The sequence below is a fragment of the Barbatula barbatula genome, assembly GCF_947034865.1.
Source record: "Barbatula barbatula genome assembly, chromosome: 11".
NCBI classification, from domain to species: domain Eukaryota; kingdom Metazoa; phylum Chordata; class Actinopteri; order Cypriniformes; family Nemacheilidae; genus Barbatula; species Barbatula barbatula.
In genome coordinates, this window is record NC_136774.1 from 13,665,563 (window position 1) to 13,686,298 (window position 20,736).

The window sequence follows — 20,736 nt, forward strand, 5'->3', positions numbered from 1 at the left end:
GTCCGAGGCGCATTGACTCTCACCTGACGTAAAAGTTATAGAATCACTCAAGGGAGATTTATTTACAAGCATTAAATATGTAGAATAGTAGACAAATATAAATACCAATTTGTGAAATAAATTGTGTTTATAAGTTACTAATTTGAAAATGAATTGTGTCATTATTCGGTATTTTTCTATATTACATATTTTTTTAACATTATTCTATAAGTGATGAACTTGGTATAAGTGAAGCCATGCAGTTCAAGAGGTGGACTACTGCATTTTGGAAAAATGAAAAGCACTGATTTTACGAGCACCAGTCTCCCTCTTGTGGACATGTACACGATGCCACATAGAATAACCTTTGGGTTCCATAAAGAACTTTTAACCTCTGAAGACCCTTTCTGTTTTACAAAAGGTTCTTTGTGGTGAAAATGGGTTCTTGAGATTATAAAAACTTTTGAGATGGTTCTTCAAAGAACCTTTGGGTGAATGGTGCTTTTTGGAGCCAAAAATGATTCTTCTATGGCATAGCTGTGAAGAACCTTGTAAGCACGTTTGTTTTTTTTAGAGTGTAGTAGAGATGGTTACATTTTAATGACAGTGGACCTACTAACAAATAAAAAAATGGTGGTAACCGATGCTACTGAAATGCACAGCATAATCCTTTAACTGTTTACGATGACTAAATCGAGTAATGACAAACTATAAAGTTTTTACCTATTTTATCTTGGCCAGAAATTGACCTGGAAATCACCAGGGCCCGGTTTTTCAAAAGGTTTAATCCGGATAAAATTGATCCGGATTTAGTAATATTTTTTTGCGATCCGTGATCACGTAATCCATTTTACTTTTGGAGCCAGTTTTTAAACAACATCGGATTGGATCAATCTGATCCGGATAGGAACTTTTCAGGATCACCAAATCTGGATAACCAGTGCTGGATAACCAGTGCTCAAACAGGATAGGATATCACAATGTAGAACTATAGATATGTAAAGAGCAACAAGTAGAATAGCCAATGTGGGGTCAATATAAATTTATTTGAAATGAAAACACACACATTTTAAAAAAACTAAAAACAAGAAAAACAATCACTTGCATCACTAATAAATATTCTAAAAACAAAAATATATTCACGATTGTGATGAATATATATATATATATATCAATTAGTGACAGAATAAAATGTATTGTTTTTGGTCAATTTTGACAGCTGTTTGGAGGATTATTTTATGAGGCCAAACTCTGTCTACTTTGCTGTAGGCCGAAAGGCTGAATACGTTAAAGCATACCTAATCACTGTAGCCTGAAGGATGAATAAAATAAATTTAAACCTTATGAATAAATAGGGTATCTTGTAAAATACTGCATGATTCAAATATAGTATTATTTGATACAAGTTTTCATTATATTTTGGGCATGAAGTCCACGCTGAATCCACCCTTCTGATGGGATCAGTTTAATCCAGATATTTTGGATCGAAGTGATCCAAATCCTACAAAAAAGTTCTGAAAAACCCAAACTAAAGGTTTGATCCGGATCAAAACCAAGATTGGATTACGTGATCTAATCCGATTATGTGATCCGTTTTTTCTTTTGAAAAACACATTTTCAAGATTTGATCCAATCCGTTATCCAAAATCCTAGTGGATTACTTTTGAAAAACTGGGCCCAGAAGATCAAAAACTTAAATGAGCTAATAAATTATCTGACATAAAATATTCATATAATGATAACGCTAACGCTTTACAATAAGTTTTGTTAACATTATTAAATGTGTTAGTGAAATTCCAGCAATGGATTTCAGCATTAGAAATACTTTTCGAAAAGGGAAAGTTGTAACTGTTACCATGGTAGTAATAGTAGTAATATGCCCAATGACCTAACACGAACAAATTAGGATTTAAAATGCAAAAGCCTCAAAATGCCGTTTGAAAATGTATTATAAAAGTAGTGTTTTACATCAGGCTTCTATAGTTTAGGTTCAGGATTTCACTTTAATAACAATGAATACGAAATAACATTTTATTTAAACCTGATAAAAATGAAAAAATAAATAGCAGTAGTGTCAGACGGCACTTGGAGGCTTTTGCATCTGAAATCTTCGCAGGTATTGACATTAGGATTAATAAACGTCATTACTCGTTAGTTAATGCATCAACTCTTGTTAAGAAATAAAGGGGCACAAATATGGTATGAAATATATAGTCGTTTGTAATTGTGAGCTGATCATGTATAGGACAGACTAAATGTAGGCCTACAAAAGTGTGACACTTAGAAAATTACGAGAACGCGTGATTTACACTCGATAATGGTGGTTTATTTTAAACAGACATATGAATACATCAATTTAAGCATTTCAGACAATTTCTCCGACAAATATATTATCATTCATTTATTTATTTACATTAAAACTATAAGGGTAATTTACAATGGAAGTATTATACTAAAAATAAAAATATCGTTTTAGACAGCGATAACAACAGTTCACCAATGAGGATACGCCATTCTCAATGTGTCTGTGAAAGAAACTGTTTTCAGCATTTGAGTCCTTTGCACAGGTAACAAACTTGGAGCCACACAAGATGTTGGTCTTGGAAACACATAACTGTAGTCGGTTGAGAGGTGACGATGAGAGTTTTTGGTGGGAGAAACTGTTGATTTGGCCATGATGCTGTCAATGCTGAACGAACACTTCTGCGTCTTGTGTTCAGACCGTTGCGGAATGTCTGGGGTTTCTTGGACTTTAATATTAAGAGTCTGATATTGAAAATATGGAGGTGGCACCATGATGCCATCGGGCATTGGCAAATATCCAATAGGATTAGCCTGGGATGGCACTGGCCCAGAAACGCAGTAAGGTCGCCCATATGGTCGATAATTTAACGTTGGGTGGTAAAGCATTAGGCCATCTTTGGTGAACTCCGGTTGGTTTCTTTTGAATCTTTTTCTTCTGCGCAGAAAACTGCCGTTGTCAAACATGTCCTCGGATGCGGGGTCGAGGGACCAGTAGTTCCCCTTTCCCGGGTTGCCAGGCTCTCTCGGGATTTTGATAAAGCAGTCGTTCAGGGACAAGTTGTGTCTTATGGAGTTCTGCCAAGCGGGGAATTTCTCCTTGTAGTATGGAAACTTGTTGCTGATGAAGTCGCAGATGCCGCTGAGAGTCAGTTTCTTCATCGGACTCTGGAGGATGGCCATGGTTATGAGAGCGATGTAGGAATACGGAGGTTTGACGGCAGAAGTTTGCTTCGGGGCGGATGACGCAGAGGCCTCCGCGTAAAAGCTGCTTTCGCTCTCGCCAGAAGACTCGGTCTCTGAATGATCCATGTCCGACGAGGCCATCTCTGTTGCGCCCTTGCAAGCCATGAAATATTCTCTGTCACTGTGGTTTCCTCCAACGATGTCTATTTCATCCTCCTCTGAAGAGATGGAGGTTCGGACGTCTTGGTAATCCTCGGAAAGGGTCATGATTCTGGACCCCAAGTGTAGAATTGGTTGGGAATAGTTGTGCTTGTTAAGGAAGGACTTGTGGGAATGAGGGCTATTTATGAGGGGCCACACACGCTGTTTTTGGTCCGCGGATGGTCAGACCAATAGGAGTGGAGCTTCACCGCAGGGATTCGGGACAGTCAAGCAGGTGTGGGGAGCTTTGACCTGCTTTAAACAAAATCATATCAGATGCACGTGTGCTAAATATCTCATTAGAGTATCTTATACTACCGAACTCACACTATATATGAGAGGACTCTTTTGGTGTATTATTGTCATTATTTAACAGAAAAACATTTAGTCTTAGTTAATTGGTGAAGATTATAATTTATAAAATATTGATATTAAGTTTTAGGTTCTAATAGATATGTCACACAATCATTTCTATAAAGGGAACGGTTAATATTTTGTACAGAAAATAATAATTGATGTTTAATTTCCCTACTTAGCCCATGGTTTCATTTTGTAATTATATTATTAAGATGAACTAATGTTGTGCCTGAACTGTTTTATCGAAAATGGGCGTGAAAGTCTTGGAAAGACTAAACACCGGGGTTTATTTGACACTATATAATATAGCGATTGCATTACAGGGTTTGACGGATAAGGAACATAATGCAAAAAGTAATACAAATATTAAAGGCACATCATTACGCACAGCCCATCTGCAATTGATTTAATTCATACTTATTTACTGGAATACAAAAATCTCAACAAAAGTTGATTTTCAAAGCATCTTTTATATTTTAGTCTCATTCAGAAGCAGGTTAGCGCAGTGGGAGCCGAGATGCACGCTGGTGAATTTTCACACCACGCCTAACTACTGGTTTAAAAGACCGATTTTCCCCCGATACCCCCTGGGTTTCGTTTGGTTTGTCACCTCAAGTTACCCGCAGGTGGTGTGACCATGAAAATGGCCATGGCCCGGCTCCCCGCATTGAATGAAGAATGCGCGTAAACGAGCCTATCAACATCAGAATCGAATAGGAAACGGCGCGGCTTTAGGCTACAGGCAGGGGCGAGTTTTATTGGAGGCTATGAATGAGCGCAGCGATCCTCAAAGCAAACCTGCTTGTGCGCGGATATGTGTTAAAACTGTTTGGGCTCATCTCACTTGCAAATGAAAGGCTTGGTGGCCACTGTTCACTTCCTCATCTGCGGATGGTGTGGAAGTGGATGCATGTGAATTGCGACTACTTGAAAGTTGTGTAAACTCACAGACCTCTCTTGACTATTTACAACAGCCATTCATATGAATCCAGGAACATTAACTGGTGTTATAGTGTTTGTACTGAATCTTAGTGCTTCTAACAAAACAAGCTTTGCTTATATTTAAGCAGGACATGATTTCTATGGTGTTACATTTCGTTACACTGTACTTGTATATGTGTAATGACAATAAAGTTGAATCTAATCTAATCTAAATATTGAATTAACTTGTTAACAAATAGCTATTTTCTTATGTTATATTTAGAGAAGCATTAAAAATGGGAATAATTCTATGAAAATTAGTAAAAAAACATGTTTTTCTGTAGTTTTGCTGACTGACAATAAACCACTTAACTTTAATCTATGAATACAAGTATTCATTTGTTCTTTTTTGTGTGAGAGATTGAAGACAGAATACAATTCCTTATATTCACAATACTTGTTATATTGCCACATTTTCACCTTAAAACAGAAAGACAGAGGGTGTTAAATGGCTGTTTGTAGTACCAGGATGCCTTTCACATTGTAAGGAAGACACGAAATTTAACATGTCAGAAAAGTTGGCAGAATAATAAATCAAGACTACATTTATTTAACTGGTATTTCGGCTTTCACTTTACAATGTGAAGAGTTACAGACATGATTCTACGCTGATTCATTGTGTAAATAATGACAAATTGTTGGAATACAGACAGTTTCTGTATTTCCAAAATAAAACAAATTGACATTGGAAATGTGACAACATATCCGTCACAAAAATGACAATTTGTGCTCTATACATGAATTTTTGTCTTGCTTGTTTGATCAGATGGATGAATGACTTTCATGTTTACACTGAGAAGAACCATGTGTCAGTCTTCTATTACTTTTTTTTCTTTATTTAAAATCTACTACAGCTATGCTTGTCACAAGTTAAGCTGTTGCAGGCCTGCAACCCAGGTCCACGAATGCACCAAACACATGAGATCCAGATTGCAGTGCGTTATATTATTTCTATACCTGGACTAGCAGATTGTATAACATTTTTCGGGTTTCATCTACTCCGTGCTTTGATTATTTGAAACAGCAGAGATGAACTCTTTCTTCAGAATCTCCCCATCAAGGTTTCGACCTGAAGTAAAGAAGGTTATAGTTAATATTGTATAATACTGTATAAATAACAACATTCAGGAGTGTTGGAAAAAGGCATATGAATCTGCAAAATTAAATCAAAGATTTGCCAGGGTTCAATTTAGACATCCCATGCAAAATATCTGGAAGCACTTGTATACCTGAGCATGTGTATGTAATCTTTTAATTTCAGATTCAATGTCTGTTCTCACCTATGAAGATGAGTCTGTTGATTCTTGGCTCATGATCTGCCCATAATTCTGGAGTGTCGTCGAGCTCATAAAGCTCATGGACTCCCTGCAACATCACCTTCTTCTGTTTCTGCTGGAAGGAGATGATCCCCTGCCACAACCCAAAAGAATCTCTTATTTACTTCTCTTAGCACGGAAACTTTTTTGGCTTTTAACCAATCTCCAGTATGTTGACTGTGGAGACACTTTTTATCAATTAAGTAAACATTCCTTGACAATAGCAGAGAAAAACGGACAAAAACATAATGGAATCAAATAAAAGGTGTAATACATGAAAGGTAACTTGCAAAGTGATGTGGGAGGTTTATGGGGAGTTTGGCCTTTTTTAGACAGGGAATCAGTAGGGAAAAAACTTGAGCCCAGACTCAAACTCAGGTCATCTTTAACACTAACCCAGTATGTCTTAAGTATACTTATTTTATTAAATAACATTTAATTTATATAATGCTTTTCACAATTTTCATTGGTGAAAAGAAATGGAAATGGAAAAGAAATTCTCTATTCAAGGTGTGATGAAACTTAAGTGAAATAAATGCTATGTTGTATTGTCAGAGACAATACTAATTTTGAGGACTGACAACGCATGATGACAACGCATATTACTCACATGGTAAAAAAGGGTTTTACTCACCTTTAGCCGAATAACTGTCATTGGCAATCCTGCTTTATTCTTAATGGACTTCTCCCACAGGAGGTTCTGTTGAAAAGAAAAGTGGTTTTCTATTTCATAAATTTTCTCAAAAAGGGTTTGATAATAAATTACTTTTAAAGTGTTGCTCTTTATACACTAGTGTTCAAAAGTTAAGGGTCACTTACATATATTTTTCTACATTTTAAAATAATGAAACAAAAACTATGGAATAACTATGGAATTCCCAAATATTATTAAACATAGTCACCTAGATTTTAAAGAAATGGCATTTCATCAATCAATTTATCCTGAGATGCTTTTTAAACAACACTATAAATTGCTTTAATTGTTATTTGATAAAATGTTATTTTTGTAATGAAGTGTCGTTGTCAGTATATTTTTCTACAAAACTAATCTGCGCCATTAAAGCACACAACTTCAGATCAAAAGGTCTTGAAGGTCAAAAGGCACGTTTGTGACCCTAAACTTTTGAATGTCAATGTGTATGTTTTCACACGATTAATTTGTACCTGAATAAATATATTTAATAGTTCTTCTGAAATACTGCCTGGTACTTCAAAGGTTACCGTCAGCATAGTCTAAAATGAAAACAAATACAAAGTCAAAATATACACATGACCAAAGGGACACATTTCATAATAACGTGAAAAAACAAAACAAAGAAATTAAGACTGTTATACCTATTATCAAGCGGATATAATGTTTATTATATCCGCAAATCAGAAGTAATAAATAACAAGTAATAAATCATATTTTTTGCTGTATTTATTATAATGATCCTATCTTTAAAAGTGTCAGTTTGACGCTTAAATGAATTTCCTCTAGGTGTTACATGGGCACTTTACACACATTTAAGCCATTGTTTATCTGTGTTAAAGTTACACACTTCCTTTTTCCCTTCAGAATAACAACAGAACTCAGGACTCATTTACATGAAAAGAGCAGTGAAGCTCCACTCTGTGGGGGTAGGAGGGACAGACCGGGTGGATGCGAGAAAGTGACCCATCTAATGATATGAGAGTTTGCATCTAAGAAGCAACATTTAGCATTAAATGAGTTGGTTTCTACTGAAAGCTTGCAGAAGCATGTATAAGGTCTATCAAAAGAAAATCATATTTTACCTATTGTATTATTGCTCCTGTATGACACTTCCCCTATTGCTGCCTGAACTCTTTGCAAGTCTCTTTGGATAAAAGCGTCTGCTGATTGACCAAATGTAAATGTAGTTTGTACATTTTAAAGGAAAAAATCATCTTTCCTCCCAAAAGATGTCTAGATGTGCATGTTTCACCTTGTCTAGATGTGTGTGATTACTTCTCACCAGCTGCAGCTTTTCAGCTAACCTACACAACACAAACCAATGCAGATTTGAGGAACATTTAAATGTAAAACACCAGTAACCGATTGATGTAAAAATGTTCAATAAACAACAGCCTCTTACATACCCAAATGTATCAGACAGATGTATAGTCTTAGCTAAAACCTTTCAAAGCGTTTGACTACACTAATCCCGGCGCTGGTGTGATGCAGAAGAGCTTTTTGGGTTAAGTAACATTAAGGCCGAGCTTAATTCGGAAAGAAAGAAGAAGAAAGCGTATGAGGGAGCGAGTGAGAGGAGTCTGACCCGGCGGGGAGGGCAAACGTGGCTCTGTGGATTATTCGCTGGACTGTTAGTACCACACAGGAGACCAGAGGGGGGTCATAGCAGACAAGCAGCCTGGGCTCAGGGGGGCAAATGGGACACAGTCAGGGTTGAAAGGCAGTCTGCGTGGAAGTGCATGTAAAGAGTTGTCCCCTCTGTATTTTTACTGCAGACATCGGCTATAATCCTCTGCAGCTGGGCCGTCCCATTCACATTTATACAGTCTCAATGTAATTACTCTTCATTTTTTTGTGTAAGTCATCACAATTAGCATGAGATAATGGAGCGTTTGATTCTTGTCGGCTACACAAAATACTGTGAAGAAAACCAAATATATGAATCACTGTAAAAATAACTTACCGTACTCCATCTTTGGTATCAAAAGAATGCAAATCTAATACTTGAGACAGATCAACTCTGTGAGAAAGAAAAATATGGTTAACTGCAGATGAATGACAAATTATGAATAAGCCTTTAGATAACCAAACAGACACTAACCAAGATCCATATATTTCTATAGAAATCAACTAAACAAAATATATAAAAAAAATCTCCGGATTCCTGGGCTAATGATTGAGAATTCCAATGCAATCTTTTATTTAATATATTGATTAATGACGATGGTTAAAAATCATTTTCAGTAGACAAAAAGTCCACAAGTAATGAAGAGGGATAGTTCACACAAAAACAAAAACTAAAACGTTTTACTCAGCCTCGTGTTATTCCAAACCTATATGACTTTTTGTTGGCACAACACAAAAGAAGATATTTTGAAGAATGCTGGTGACCCAAAAACATTGAGATGTCACAGAAAAGGGAATGATAGACGTGTTTTTGAATAACATGAGCACATGTAAATATTGAATTTTATTTTTGGGTGAACTATAGTTAACGCACAAGTCAATAATTTAAATTTGTTGTAAGTTGCTTTGAATAAAAGCGTCTGACAAATGCATAAGACGTCTTGAAACGAAGTGAACAGATTCCCTGTGATTCAATCTAGTTGCTCTTGAGAAAGAGACTTGCATAAAGCACATTGGCAGAAGAACTTAATTGGAGGATATACGATGCTGATGACAGTTGAATGTGTCATCACAGGCTTGTGAAAAAGGTCCGTCATATATTATGTAAAAAAAAAACTTTTATTCTGGATATGTCTGTGTAATGTGCATAATAATATTGTATTTATAAACACATAAATGTAAAATATTAATCGTTTAACAGTCCTTTATTCAGAATAAAGGCGCAATTGTTTTCGATTTGCATTTGCTCATGTGCTGTAATGTCTTACCTTGATTTCTGTGTCTCCAAAATCTTTACAAGGCCATTTATTGATCTAATGGAGAAAACAGAGCTCATAGACAGATCTGAAGACAACTAAAAATGACTTAATTTTCTGAACAACTGGGAGCCAAGATCTTGTGGTTGCTAGACAATGATGTTGCTATTCAGCTGCTTCTGTGTTTTAAGTGATTTTAAACATTGTTATGTGATTGCTAAGATGTTATGCGTAGATAAAGGAGATTGTTTAAGTATTTGGCAACATAAATATTGATGCACATATAGGAAAACAGGCCTCTAGAGTACTCACCTCACTGCATCTCTGAGCTGTCCTAGCTCAGTGTCTTTCACCAGATCGGTCTTATTGATGATGGTCAGATCAGCGAGAGCTATCTGCCTGCAATAAAACAAGTCTAGCATTCAGGCCCATTCACAACCACCTGTAAAATGCTGCCCATCTTTTCTAAATGCCTGCATGTGTGTCTGAGACAAAGACGAACGACGCCTCTGGGTGTCACATATGGATTATTTATCATAAAAAACAAATCGCCTCTACGTGCGCTGGCATTTGTGTTTAAGTTGTCGTACGCAAGTATGTGTGATTACAGTCGGACAATACATCAATAGAACAATACAGATGAAGAGCAGCTCATTCCATTCTCTCTCTCTTTATTGCTTGGTGTTCAATGTCCCACTCTCCCTTTGAATCTAAATGTGTGTGCGTGAGTAAGTGTGTAAACACTCTTTGTTGTGCTACATCCATCCCCCGGCCTGTTGTCGAGATGCGTGTGGGTGGTATAGTTTGTGCCATGCTCAAAAGGCGCCACCATTTTGCGTGGTAGGAAAACATAAACAGAGAGCAGAGGCTGTTTTTACGGCCTCTGACACTTGTGAGCATTCCGACATGCCTCCAATGCCCAAAAACAACAACCCGACTGCAGCAGGTGAGGTGCAGTGAGCTAGGATGGAATCGGATACATGTTTGCACAAAGATTAGTGTTGAAAGAAGCCAGCTGTAATGTTTAATAGAGATAAAGTAAAAACTATATTTTTAAAGACCACACATGAGGCCCTCGTAAAAATACACAGCAGGGATTAAGAGTATGAGATCATGTTTAAATTCTGGAATTCAAAATGTGATCAACTGGAAACAAAATGGGAAAAGGGAAATGTTACAGAGACTTTTAAGTCAATAAGGAATATTTATTTCTTATTCGCTTAACAAAAAGGCGCATTTGAGATTTGCTTACAGAGAAAAACATAAGATGCTCTAGCTTGGAAAAAGTCTTCTAATTTAAGGACGACATAATCAGACTTTTAAAACACATTGTCTGTCAGACAACATCTGTCTTCTGGATAATGGTAGAGATGTTTGATCTACAATTTATATTGTTTTCTTTCAACGATGTGCTAAGGAATGAAATGATATATTACCTGGCAGCCTCATTGACAAGACCGTCTTGCTTCTCCTCTGTTATATGCTGTAAGACAGTTACAAAAATTACATTACTCAATAACTGCCACAACAAATCTTAAAGAAAAGGACAACATTGTATACAAGATGACAGTAAGATCTGAGGAATATATTTACTCATTACTACACTACTACAAATTAATTACCCATAAAAACCTAAAGCAATAAACTCCCAAAGACTGTATGATGTGTTGTCATCGGTAAACTATGATTCTTTAATATAACAATTGTCAAAATGTGTTTCAACATAATGATAGGTCAGGTTATATATATTGGTTAGATATTGGTGGTTTAAACATCCATATGAAGTACATAAAAACAGTTTTCCATAGTCAGGTTATTGAATTGTCACATCCATAACTGTCCTTATTCATCACAGATGGGCAAATGAATAAAAACTAAATAACTAGTTTTGGTCTATGAGGAGTCATATCTTCTCCATTTGATGGGTATTATTGCTTCTGGTTTGTACATTGTAATTCACAGAAATCCTACAAATTATGTTGTCTCTTGAAAATGTGCATCCTTTTCGTCACATCTATAACGCATTTTCATCTTTTAAAATGGAAAACTCATGCATAGACTGATATTTTTCTGATGTCTAAAATATTGAATTTAGTAAAATATAAACAGATGATTCAATATACTAGTAATAAATAAATTCTCTGAGAATTTATTTCAGGTTTTGACAGAAAATATCACATCTACACTGAAAAAAAGAATCAGTTGGATTAACATGAAAAAATGATGTAAATCGCTTGGACATGATAAAGTTACTCAGCATAATTTCATTATGTTCAAATTGCCACATTTATGTTTGTTAAATATAAAGATTTGTAAGATTTAAGATTTTTATATGTTAACGTTTCATATTTTCATTTAACGTAATATATGTGCCAGATGTGCACATACTAAAAACATTTCAACATTGTTGAACCCTGCTCATCCTTTCAGCATTTACTTTTGAATCAACATGCTATATTAGAAAAAGATGATGACACTAAAACGTTCAAACAGAAACAACATAACACGCCATTTGTTTCTGCCCATATCAACAGCTGTCCATTCTGTCAAGCTCTTTTCCTGAAAATATTGCTAAAATCATATCATATTAGAAACATGGAGTAAAACCCCTAAAAAAACTATTTTATATAAACTTCGGAAACGATAATCCAATTTATTTTCCTATAATTTTTATCAGTCTCCTGTCCTCGCTTGATTTGTGTTCAATACCTTATAACACGGAGCACCAAGAGTCAAACCAGCCACATTGTCTGCGCAAATCTCAAACGCTTGTCAGCCTGAATGACTGAGCTCAAGTAACATGAAGGCACCTGATGATCATGCCTTTGCAAGTCAAAGCTCCCCTCAAGTCTCCAAAGTATCGCTTGTATGAATACATCAGGTGACATAAGAGAAAAACAAAGGGTGACAGGCCCATTACAGTGATCGGACTAGATATCCATTATTTCTTCAGTTTCTATCAAGCTCTCATCTGTCTTCACCACTACAGGCATTCGTGGAACCCCGGAGGGCTGCGGTGAAGAAGAGGTGCCACCTCTGCAATAAAAAGACTGAGTTGCCAGGACTGACACCGGCTAAATTGCAGCCTATTACCCAGGTGTCAGTAGCACCGTCCTGCTCCCAGCCGAAGTGTAAAGAGGACGGGGGAGGAAGGGGGCGATATATCAGTTGGACTGGGATATGTCATTCAAAGACCTTATATGTCTTTATTTTAGGAGATTAAATCTATTGTAACCGGTTCATGTCAAAAGAAATATTTTGCAGCAAGGCATATAACAAAAACTTGGTATTACAAATACTTATAAACAAAAAAATTATTCCATACACATTCTATGGAATTTACATTTTGTGGCATTGCACAGAATTGTTTTTTTAATTAACATTTTTATTTATAATTTTTATGTTATTGTTTAAATGTATGCATTCTTGTTTGAACTATTATCTATTTTTCCATTTGATTCTAGTTCCAAATAATTCTAATGAATAACCATGTTAGATAATCCTGATCTAAAAACTGGCTAAATTAATAGAGATTTTGTCCATAATGAGCTGCCCTAACTCTGTGTGCATTACTGTATGAGCTACTATTGCATTTTGTATTTTAGTCTGTATTTGTGTTTGCTGACCGGTTTAATGTATAGAAAGCAAAATATCACCCTGCAGAAGTCATTTGGACTGTGATTAAATAGGAATTGACAATTTACCTGCATTCCGTACTTCGCATCGATGACAGTAACAATACCTGCAAGAGGGACAAGAACACTGTATCATATTGAAGGGGAAAATGTCAATGAGCTAGAAGAGAAACTACTCGCTTGGAACATACCATCAAGGTAAACATCACTCCCTAATTCAGCATCAACCCAGAACATGGAAGCAACAGCTCCTTGAAAGAAAAAGGAACAAAATCACTTTTTTAACATCACATAGAGAATCAGGGTCCAAACGTGAAAGCTCAGGATACAATATGATACAAACGATGCTGGTTTCACGATTTAAAATCATAACAATATTTGGATCAACAGGTAAAATAAAACAAAATTCAATCAAGCAATTCATATCCAAAACACAAAAAAAATCAACATTGCGTTATACTGTTGAAGAATTGACAACATTCAGGGTGTAACTAAACCCGTATGCAAATTGTAAAGAATTAAACAAGTCCGTCTCTGGTCAATACAACTGAAAATTATTATTAATATTACTGTATATTAATATAATTATATATGTTGACCCTGTCACATCTTGGCAATTCAACAAATAGGATTAAACATACATCATATGTGACCCTGGACAACAAAACCTTATGGGTCTTATGGGTCAATTTTTCGAAATTGAAAGCTGAATAGTTAGGCTTTTTATTGATATATGGGTTGTTAAGATGGGACAATATCTGGTGGAGATACAAGTGTGTAAAACTCTGGAAGTAAAGGGTGCAAAAAATCTAAATATTGAGAATATCGCCTTTGAAGTAGTTAATCTGAGGCACTGTAGCAGGCCATCCACTCCAAAAATAAAGTTTTTATATATTTTGGGTTAAAAATTTACAAAATATCTTTATGGAACATAATCTTTATTTAATATCCTAATGATTTTTGGCATAAAGAAAAATCTATAATTTTGACCCACACAATGTATTTTTAGCTTTTACTAAAAATGTTCCCTTGCTACTTAAAACTGGTTTTGTGATCCAGGGTCACATATAGTTAAATAGCCATAGCTCTAGGTTACATAATTTTTTGTGTCACAATATGCAATATATCATAAGAACCCTACTCGCAAAGCACCAAATGTAAGCAAATGACATGAAGTTAACTCAAAAACATACAAGCTTCACTTCACATTACTAAAACATTACCTAAAATATTCAATAGAAATAATGCAAAATACAGTTTTGACTAGTAAAAATACTTATGGGTGGGTCATTTTACAATTTATTAACTTTGGCAAGTGTGTCATGAAGTTAATGCTTCGGTTTAGCATATTCTTTTTTCTGCAGTATTTATCAAGTTACTCAGCACATCCTATAGTAAAACTGAGGTTTAATGGCTTGAACAGGTTCTGGGAAGGCATGTACTTCAAAATGCATAACTACATTTTATGGGCGCCTTAAACAATTACAACTACAAGGTATATTTTGTTTGTTTCCATGCTGTCCAACTTTTCTTGTAAAAGTTATTTCACAGTTCTGTGTTATAATTTAAGGGCGTCTTGTTCACATAATGGAGTTTTGTCAAACTGTCAGGGTAGAATAAGAAAGCACTATAAATATTTGATAGAAGTGTAATGAATGCAATGTTCCTGAGAGACATCAGATACATAACTCATTCAGCCCACAAACACATTTCGGATAAGGGGTGGGGCTTATCCCCCTGAGGCACTCAGGAGTGACAGGTCTGTCTCATCCAATGACAGTGCAGATGAGAAAAGAAGGGCCCCGTCAGCTCCAGATGCTATGTTGTCTGCGGGCACTGGCCCTTTTACACCTGTCACTCAAGCACACAGTCTGTCTGCAGAGATGCTGACCCCCCCCTCCTGCCCTTATTGATTTCTATTTTCCTCAGGTGCTAAACAAGTTAACTTTTGTTTTGCTTCCTATAGAGCAAAAACATGTCTGACATACATAGCTTGCAATGTCATAAAAATACAACGTTACTAATACAACTAAACTAATGGGGATTATTTTGCGTTAACAAATACCACAATATAGTTCTGATCTTATGTATCTAGAAACCCAAACCATGTTCACACTACAGATGTCGCATCTCTTTTATTAATAGATGTAAGCTTCTTCTCACATGTCTCAACTGCAGAGATGCATGAGTTAGAAACACTCACTCACTCACTCACTCACTCACTCACTCACTCACTCACTCACTCACTCACTCACTCACTCACTCACTCACTCACTCACACCCACATTATATGGAATAAAAAAATCTGTTGCTGACACTTTTTTTAATCCATCATGCCCTAATGGAGATTAATCTAAAATGATCTTATCAATAGGTTTGTGTAAGAAATGTCATTCCAAAGATCCCTTATGATGGACAAAGACATTAGACTCAATGCAAACCATAGAGATGTAGGTAATAAAGAATAGGGGATATCCAATATATAATACTCTGTGAAATACCTGGATCTGCCAAACCAGTGGTCTCTAGAAGTATGTAGTCAAACTTTCCTTTCTTCTCCATTAGATTTTCAATGGCTTTTAACCCATTGTCTCTGAAAAAGAAAACACGTGTTCATTAATTTTGACACACGCGTATATATGTTTATATTAGGGCTGTCACGATTTTGAAATTTGGCTGATGATTAATTGTCTTATAAATCATTGCGATTATGACGCTATATTGTCTGTTTTAGATCTTTGACATTTAGTTCTCATACATTGTTGATTCCGTTCTGATTCTGACCATATTTTTCTGAATATAAGACTATTTTCTTTCTTGGAAATACATCGAAAAAAATGGGGTCATCACATATTTGAGGTTTAGGCTTTTTACCTGTCAATAATACAACTGCCAAATGGTGTAAATAAAGTAAATTGACCAAGAGTGAATTGAAGCCACTATTAATAATCAGTTATAGAAATGCTTCTAGTCTTCTTTTCACTTGCAAGACTAAAATGTTCCTTCTATATTAATGAACACGAAGATTAGCTTCAATAATACTGCATGTTGTTTTTATGGTATATGCTTTAGTTTTTTTTAAAGTGATTGTGTTGTTACATTTTACAAGTATTACCATGCTTTAGTTACAATGTACGCTAAAGTGTCTTCTATAGAGATAGAATGTGAAACCATGGCGAGAGGATTAGTTAAAAATCGTGACAGCCCTAGTTTATAAATATGCATTTGTATGTGTGTTTGCAGATTTGAGTAATAATCAATACATGCATGCAATGTACATACAAAACTATATATGATTGGAAACATAAACATACTTTACGGAGCAGCAGAGGCAGCCGTTTCGCAGCTCCAGCCACTCTTCATAAAGCTCTCCTGCTTGACTCACAGCTAGAGATTTCTCCAAAGCACTGCCTGCAGAAAAACACAGCACCAGATCAACGCCGCCCCAAAAACACAATGTCTGTCATTTGAAAATGTCTCGAAAAACTTTGTCTTTTTACAATTTGGGGAAATGACAATCAGCAAGGGCAAACAGGGAAAGGAAATGTATGTATAGGATGGTCAATTTGATAAAAAAACGAGGAAGTACATTAAGTCAAAAAGTAAGATCACAAGAAAAGGGTGAAGTCGTACTCTGATCATGCACTAATTAAAACGTTCAGATAATGCTGCCCTCCTCTGGTCATGATAGACAGTGCAATCCATTAGGACCGTCTGATCTCTATTAAAGGGATGTTCTCTTACCTTCACCGAATTCATTGAGTATAACAGCTATGCGTTTATTATGCTGCTCTGTTAATATGTAGTTTAAAAGCGTGGTCTTCCCAGCACCTGTGTAAGAAGAGAAATACAATATATTTATTTATACACTATATACAGCGTAGTTTCCTATAAATAAATAAAACGTTAGCATTAAAACAACAACTGAATGATGATGCAGGAGAGGTGAGGTACCCAAGTATCCAGTGATGATCGTGACAGGAATCTGAGCCGTTGGTCCGATATTCTTCTCCTTTATGGGCACTAACTCGGGACATTCATCTTCTTCCTCCATTAAGAAGACCTATTTAAACAAAGTGTCCTAAAATACAGAAACTTGGTTTAAGGTAAGTGACTGTATTCATTACACGGTATATTCATTTACATTTAGTCATTTAAGACGCTTTTATACAAAGCGCGATTTACAAAGAGTTCGGGGAGCAATAAGCGATATGTCATAAAAGAGGTAAGCAATGCGGACAAGGTCCAGAAGACATCGTAGTCGATCAAGGTAGACAAGCTGTGTTTGACAGCACTGCTCTGAACACTTGTGCCTTCTTCGCTGTGGCTGTGTGACTCCTACCACTAGACAGCTGAAGGCACTGCACATTACACACACAAAATGTATGGAAACAACTCACACTTAAAGGAATACGAGCCCTTAGATTAAGAGATCCGTTAGAACATGACTGACAATATGAGCTGCGGAGTTGATATTGCAAACCTGCAATATGAGCGTCGTGCTCGGTGTATCTGTCATTACGGTCCGACTTCCCCCCGTCGACCTGCTATAAAAGTTCCGTTTGTGACACAAAACGGTTGACACACATCAGAAATAAGCATGTGACTGTTTACGTAACAAAATGTTTTAACTGTGCTGAAGCCTGAAACTGATTTTTTGTATGTTTTAAAAATAGGAAATCCTGATAGAAAACCCGAACGAGTTTCTCAGAATAATCGCTCGGCTGAGGTAAGAATCGGCTAAATACAAATAATTTTTTTAGCACTTGTTCATTGTGCATTACCAATAATAAAAACGTCTCTTATTTTAACAGTCATCAAAACCGTCCCAAAATGCACATTTTAAAGAACTGGCGGGAACAGATCATTCGCTCATGGCCCCAAGAATCTGCTCTTTGGATGCAGTGAGCCGATTGGCTGTAGACGCAGCTTCAGAAGTGAGGTATGTATTACACACGTTTCTTATAATCTTGATATTTACTGTATCATTACATTGTTGAACCAGCAGCACTGACAATAATTTGAGACAGACTTCTTTAAATGAATAATTCAAGGTTTAATGGGATGGCATGGTCAAATATATTTTGGAGCTGGGGTACACTGTAAATCTTTGCTGTAGTTTTGCAGCGGGTTTGCCAGTACCTTTTTAATTGACAAATTAATTTATTTTGTTTTAAACATAAACCTGGTTCTATTTTCTTTCATAAAACAAGACTAAATATCGTAATGTATTGTCATTTTAGAAGTTTACAATAGTTTTACTAGAAAATAAGATGAAAATGGTCAGGAAGAATGTCATTTTTTGCAGTGTTTCTGTGCTGATGCCAGTAAAACAAGTCCCTTCGTGCTCATTCTGAACCTCAAAGTCAAAGGGTTGTAATTTGGAATAGAGTTACATTATGTTTAATTTAATTATTAAGAATTATTAGAACTAAAAGATTTATTCAAAAAAATGTAAGCCATACAAATGAACTTATACACTTTTGCGACAAAATTCTAGACATATAATACATAAAACATTAGTCTTTAATGTATATATAGTGTTTGTCGAGAAACCACCGAACATTTAACACTTGCATCGCATACTAAAAGAATTCACGTTTATGACAGAGAGATGCTTTAAAATGTGTGCGGTACTTCATTTACAACAGTGGCTGGATTGATTTATGATCTAATAGAGTTTCAAGGTTTATTCATAAGATATTTATTGGTTAAAAATGTTCAAAACCCACAGGCAGACATAAAGGGCGAGTAATAGAAGCTAAAAAAAAAGATTTCATGTACACTAACCCTCTCTCTTTCTCTTAGCAGGTGGTGGTCTAGCTTTAGTTGAAACTAGTAACTTTGTATTAGCACCTTTTGTATTATTGCTCCTGCATGACATCGCTTATTGCTCCCTGAACTCTTTGTAAGTTGCTTTGGATAAAAGCGTCTGCTTAATGACTAAATGTAAATGTAATAGTAATGATTTATGAAAAAAAGGATCAAATATGGAGTAGTTTTTCGCTCGACATAGACGATTTGTAACGGCATGATGGTGAGTAAATTGTGGCTTACAATACCTTCCCAATATTCTGCTCAGTGCTGATGGTAACGATAAAACGCATTCGCTTTGAGACATTTGTCAATATGCAGCACCGCTACAGTAGAAGCTCAACTTCCCTATAGCCATAAATTGAAAATGCTTACTTTGTGCCACTGGAGACGATAAATTTCATTTAATTTATTAATTAGATATATAGCTAAATGATAAATTGCAATGGAGCAATAAAATATCGATATATGCGCTCATCCATTTCAATTAATTTTTTGGCTTTCTTCTTAAAGTATTGCTCAATGAAAAGAATGATCAACATTTAAGCCAGGACACAGAGTAGACACAGAATGACCCAAATGTTCTTGTGTGGGTTTAGAGCAACAGTTATTCATCAATATATAATTAAAATCATCATAACACTCGAATAGAGCTTTTGTATTCATGTACTCTATAATGTTGTTTAAAGAATGACATATTGAGCATTACAACCATCATGAACCTTGCGTCCCATTCCGAGCAGCTGAGTCACTCATAAAGGAGGAGGATTTGTCTGCTGACCTTGTAGTTTAATATGTTCTTGTAGTTTAAGATGACTTATCTATTCCGGTCACCTCTGGAAAGGGGTTCCTACAGAAGACTCAACAGATTCATTGTCCTCCCGTTTCTGTTGATGATAATAAAGTGATTATAGCTTTACAAACCTGTGTGCAGTCCTGTTATTTTGTATCATAAACGTCTGCTAAAATGATCAATCTTCACACTTTGTCACCCTTAGTGAGATGAGATTTAACAGCATCGATGGCTTTGTCACGGGCACAAGCGACCATGCTTTACATTTTGATGTTTTGAAAGTAAATGAAATGAATATGTTCATTTAACTAATATTATAATAATCTATCAAGCATGTTTGATTAATTCTTCGCTTTCTGGTGATTGGACAACACACCTTCGTTTTGCTGAGGCAACGACATTGGTGGCCAAGAGGGGGCCCTGTTATCTAATATATCTGTTTACAGTACGTTGTGGATTGTAATAAAATACTCTATGAAGTGTCAAAAGCTTACAATTCTGAATATTATTTACCAAAGCCAACAAAAAATGTTTATCAACACAGATTGCTTATTTACTATATGAAGACTCAATTACAACATATGAGTGTGAAACCATAGATGAAAAATGTGATGCGCTTCACTTCTACATACCAGTTTTGCGTCATTTCTGGATCTTCGTTCACCTATCTGAATGGCTTATCACGGAAACTCACCCTTTAATCTGCACAACATTGTTAAGCTCTCTCTCTCTCTCTCTCTCTCTCTCTCTCTCTCTCTCTCTCTCTCTCTCTCTCTCTCTCTCTCTCTCTCTCTCTCTCTCTCTCTCTCGTGTGTCCACTCTGTTTGGGTTAAAGTTAAATGCGGAAGTTTCCGCCCAGCGAACTACTGATACGGCG

At 35.9% G+C, this 20,736-nt stretch overlaps 2 protein-coding genes across 5 annotated transcripts; both read right to left on the reverse strand.

Moving 5' to 3' along the window:
* Nucleotides 1-2,286: 2,286 nt before the first annotated feature.
* On the reverse strand, nucleotides 2,287-20,736 carry cbwd (COBW domain containing). Of its 4 annotated transcripts, none has more exons than XM_079466664.1 (17): nucleotides 17,653-17,816; nucleotides 17,207-17,333; nucleotides 16,997-17,083; nucleotides 16,567-16,663; nucleotides 15,754-15,845; nucleotides 13,444-13,503; nucleotides 13,322-13,359; nucleotides 11,054-11,100; nucleotides 9,930-10,016; nucleotides 9,630-9,674; nucleotides 8,699-8,755; nucleotides 7,988-8,039; nucleotides 7,206-7,274; nucleotides 6,676-6,741; nucleotides 6,006-6,135; nucleotides 5,683-5,794; nucleotides 2,287-3,642 (listed from the first exon to the last, which is right to left on the reverse strand). In XM_079466664.1, exons 2-16 carry the CDS (start codon nucleotides 17,304-17,306, stop codon nucleotides 5,721-5,723), a joined length of 1,101 nt encoding a protein of 366 aa, XP_079322790.1. In that variant the 5' UTR covers nucleotides 17,307-17,333; nucleotides 17,653-17,816; the 3' UTR covers nucleotides 2,287-3,642; nucleotides 5,683-5,720. The 4 variants fall into 4 exon arrangements, with proteins under 4 accessions (XP_079322790.1, XP_079322791.1, XP_079322788.1 ...); XM_079466665.1 differs by having other exon boundaries at nucleotides 2,287-3,639; nucleotides 17,653-17,778; XM_079466662.1 differs by lacking the exons at nucleotides 2,287-3,642; nucleotides 17,653-17,816 and adding exons at nucleotides 19,848-19,953; nucleotides 20,492-20,736 and having other exon boundaries at nucleotides 5,106-5,794.
* On the reverse strand, nucleotides 2,473-3,453 carry foxd5 (forkhead box D5; the record flags this gene model as incomplete). The annotated part of the gene is made up of 1 exon (XM_079468126.1): nucleotides 2,473-3,453. One exon carries the CDS (start codon nucleotides 3,451-3,453, stop codon nucleotides 2,473-2,475), a length of 981 nt encoding a protein of 326 aa, XP_079324252.1.

Coding starts and splice junctions, on each gene's coding strand:
- cbwd (XM_079466664.1), bottom strand. CDS start 17,306: ATGGAGGAAGAAGATGAATGTCCCGAGTTAGTGCCCATAAAGGAGAAG. Junction 15,846..16,566: donor TGCCTCTGCTGCTCCGTAAA/GTATGTTTATGT, acceptor TTTCTTTTTCAG/AGACAATGGGTTAAAAGCCA. Junction 8,040..8,698: donor GATACCAAAGATGGAGTACG/GTAAGTTATTTT, acceptor TGTGTTGTGTAG/GTTAGCTGAAAAGCTGCAGC.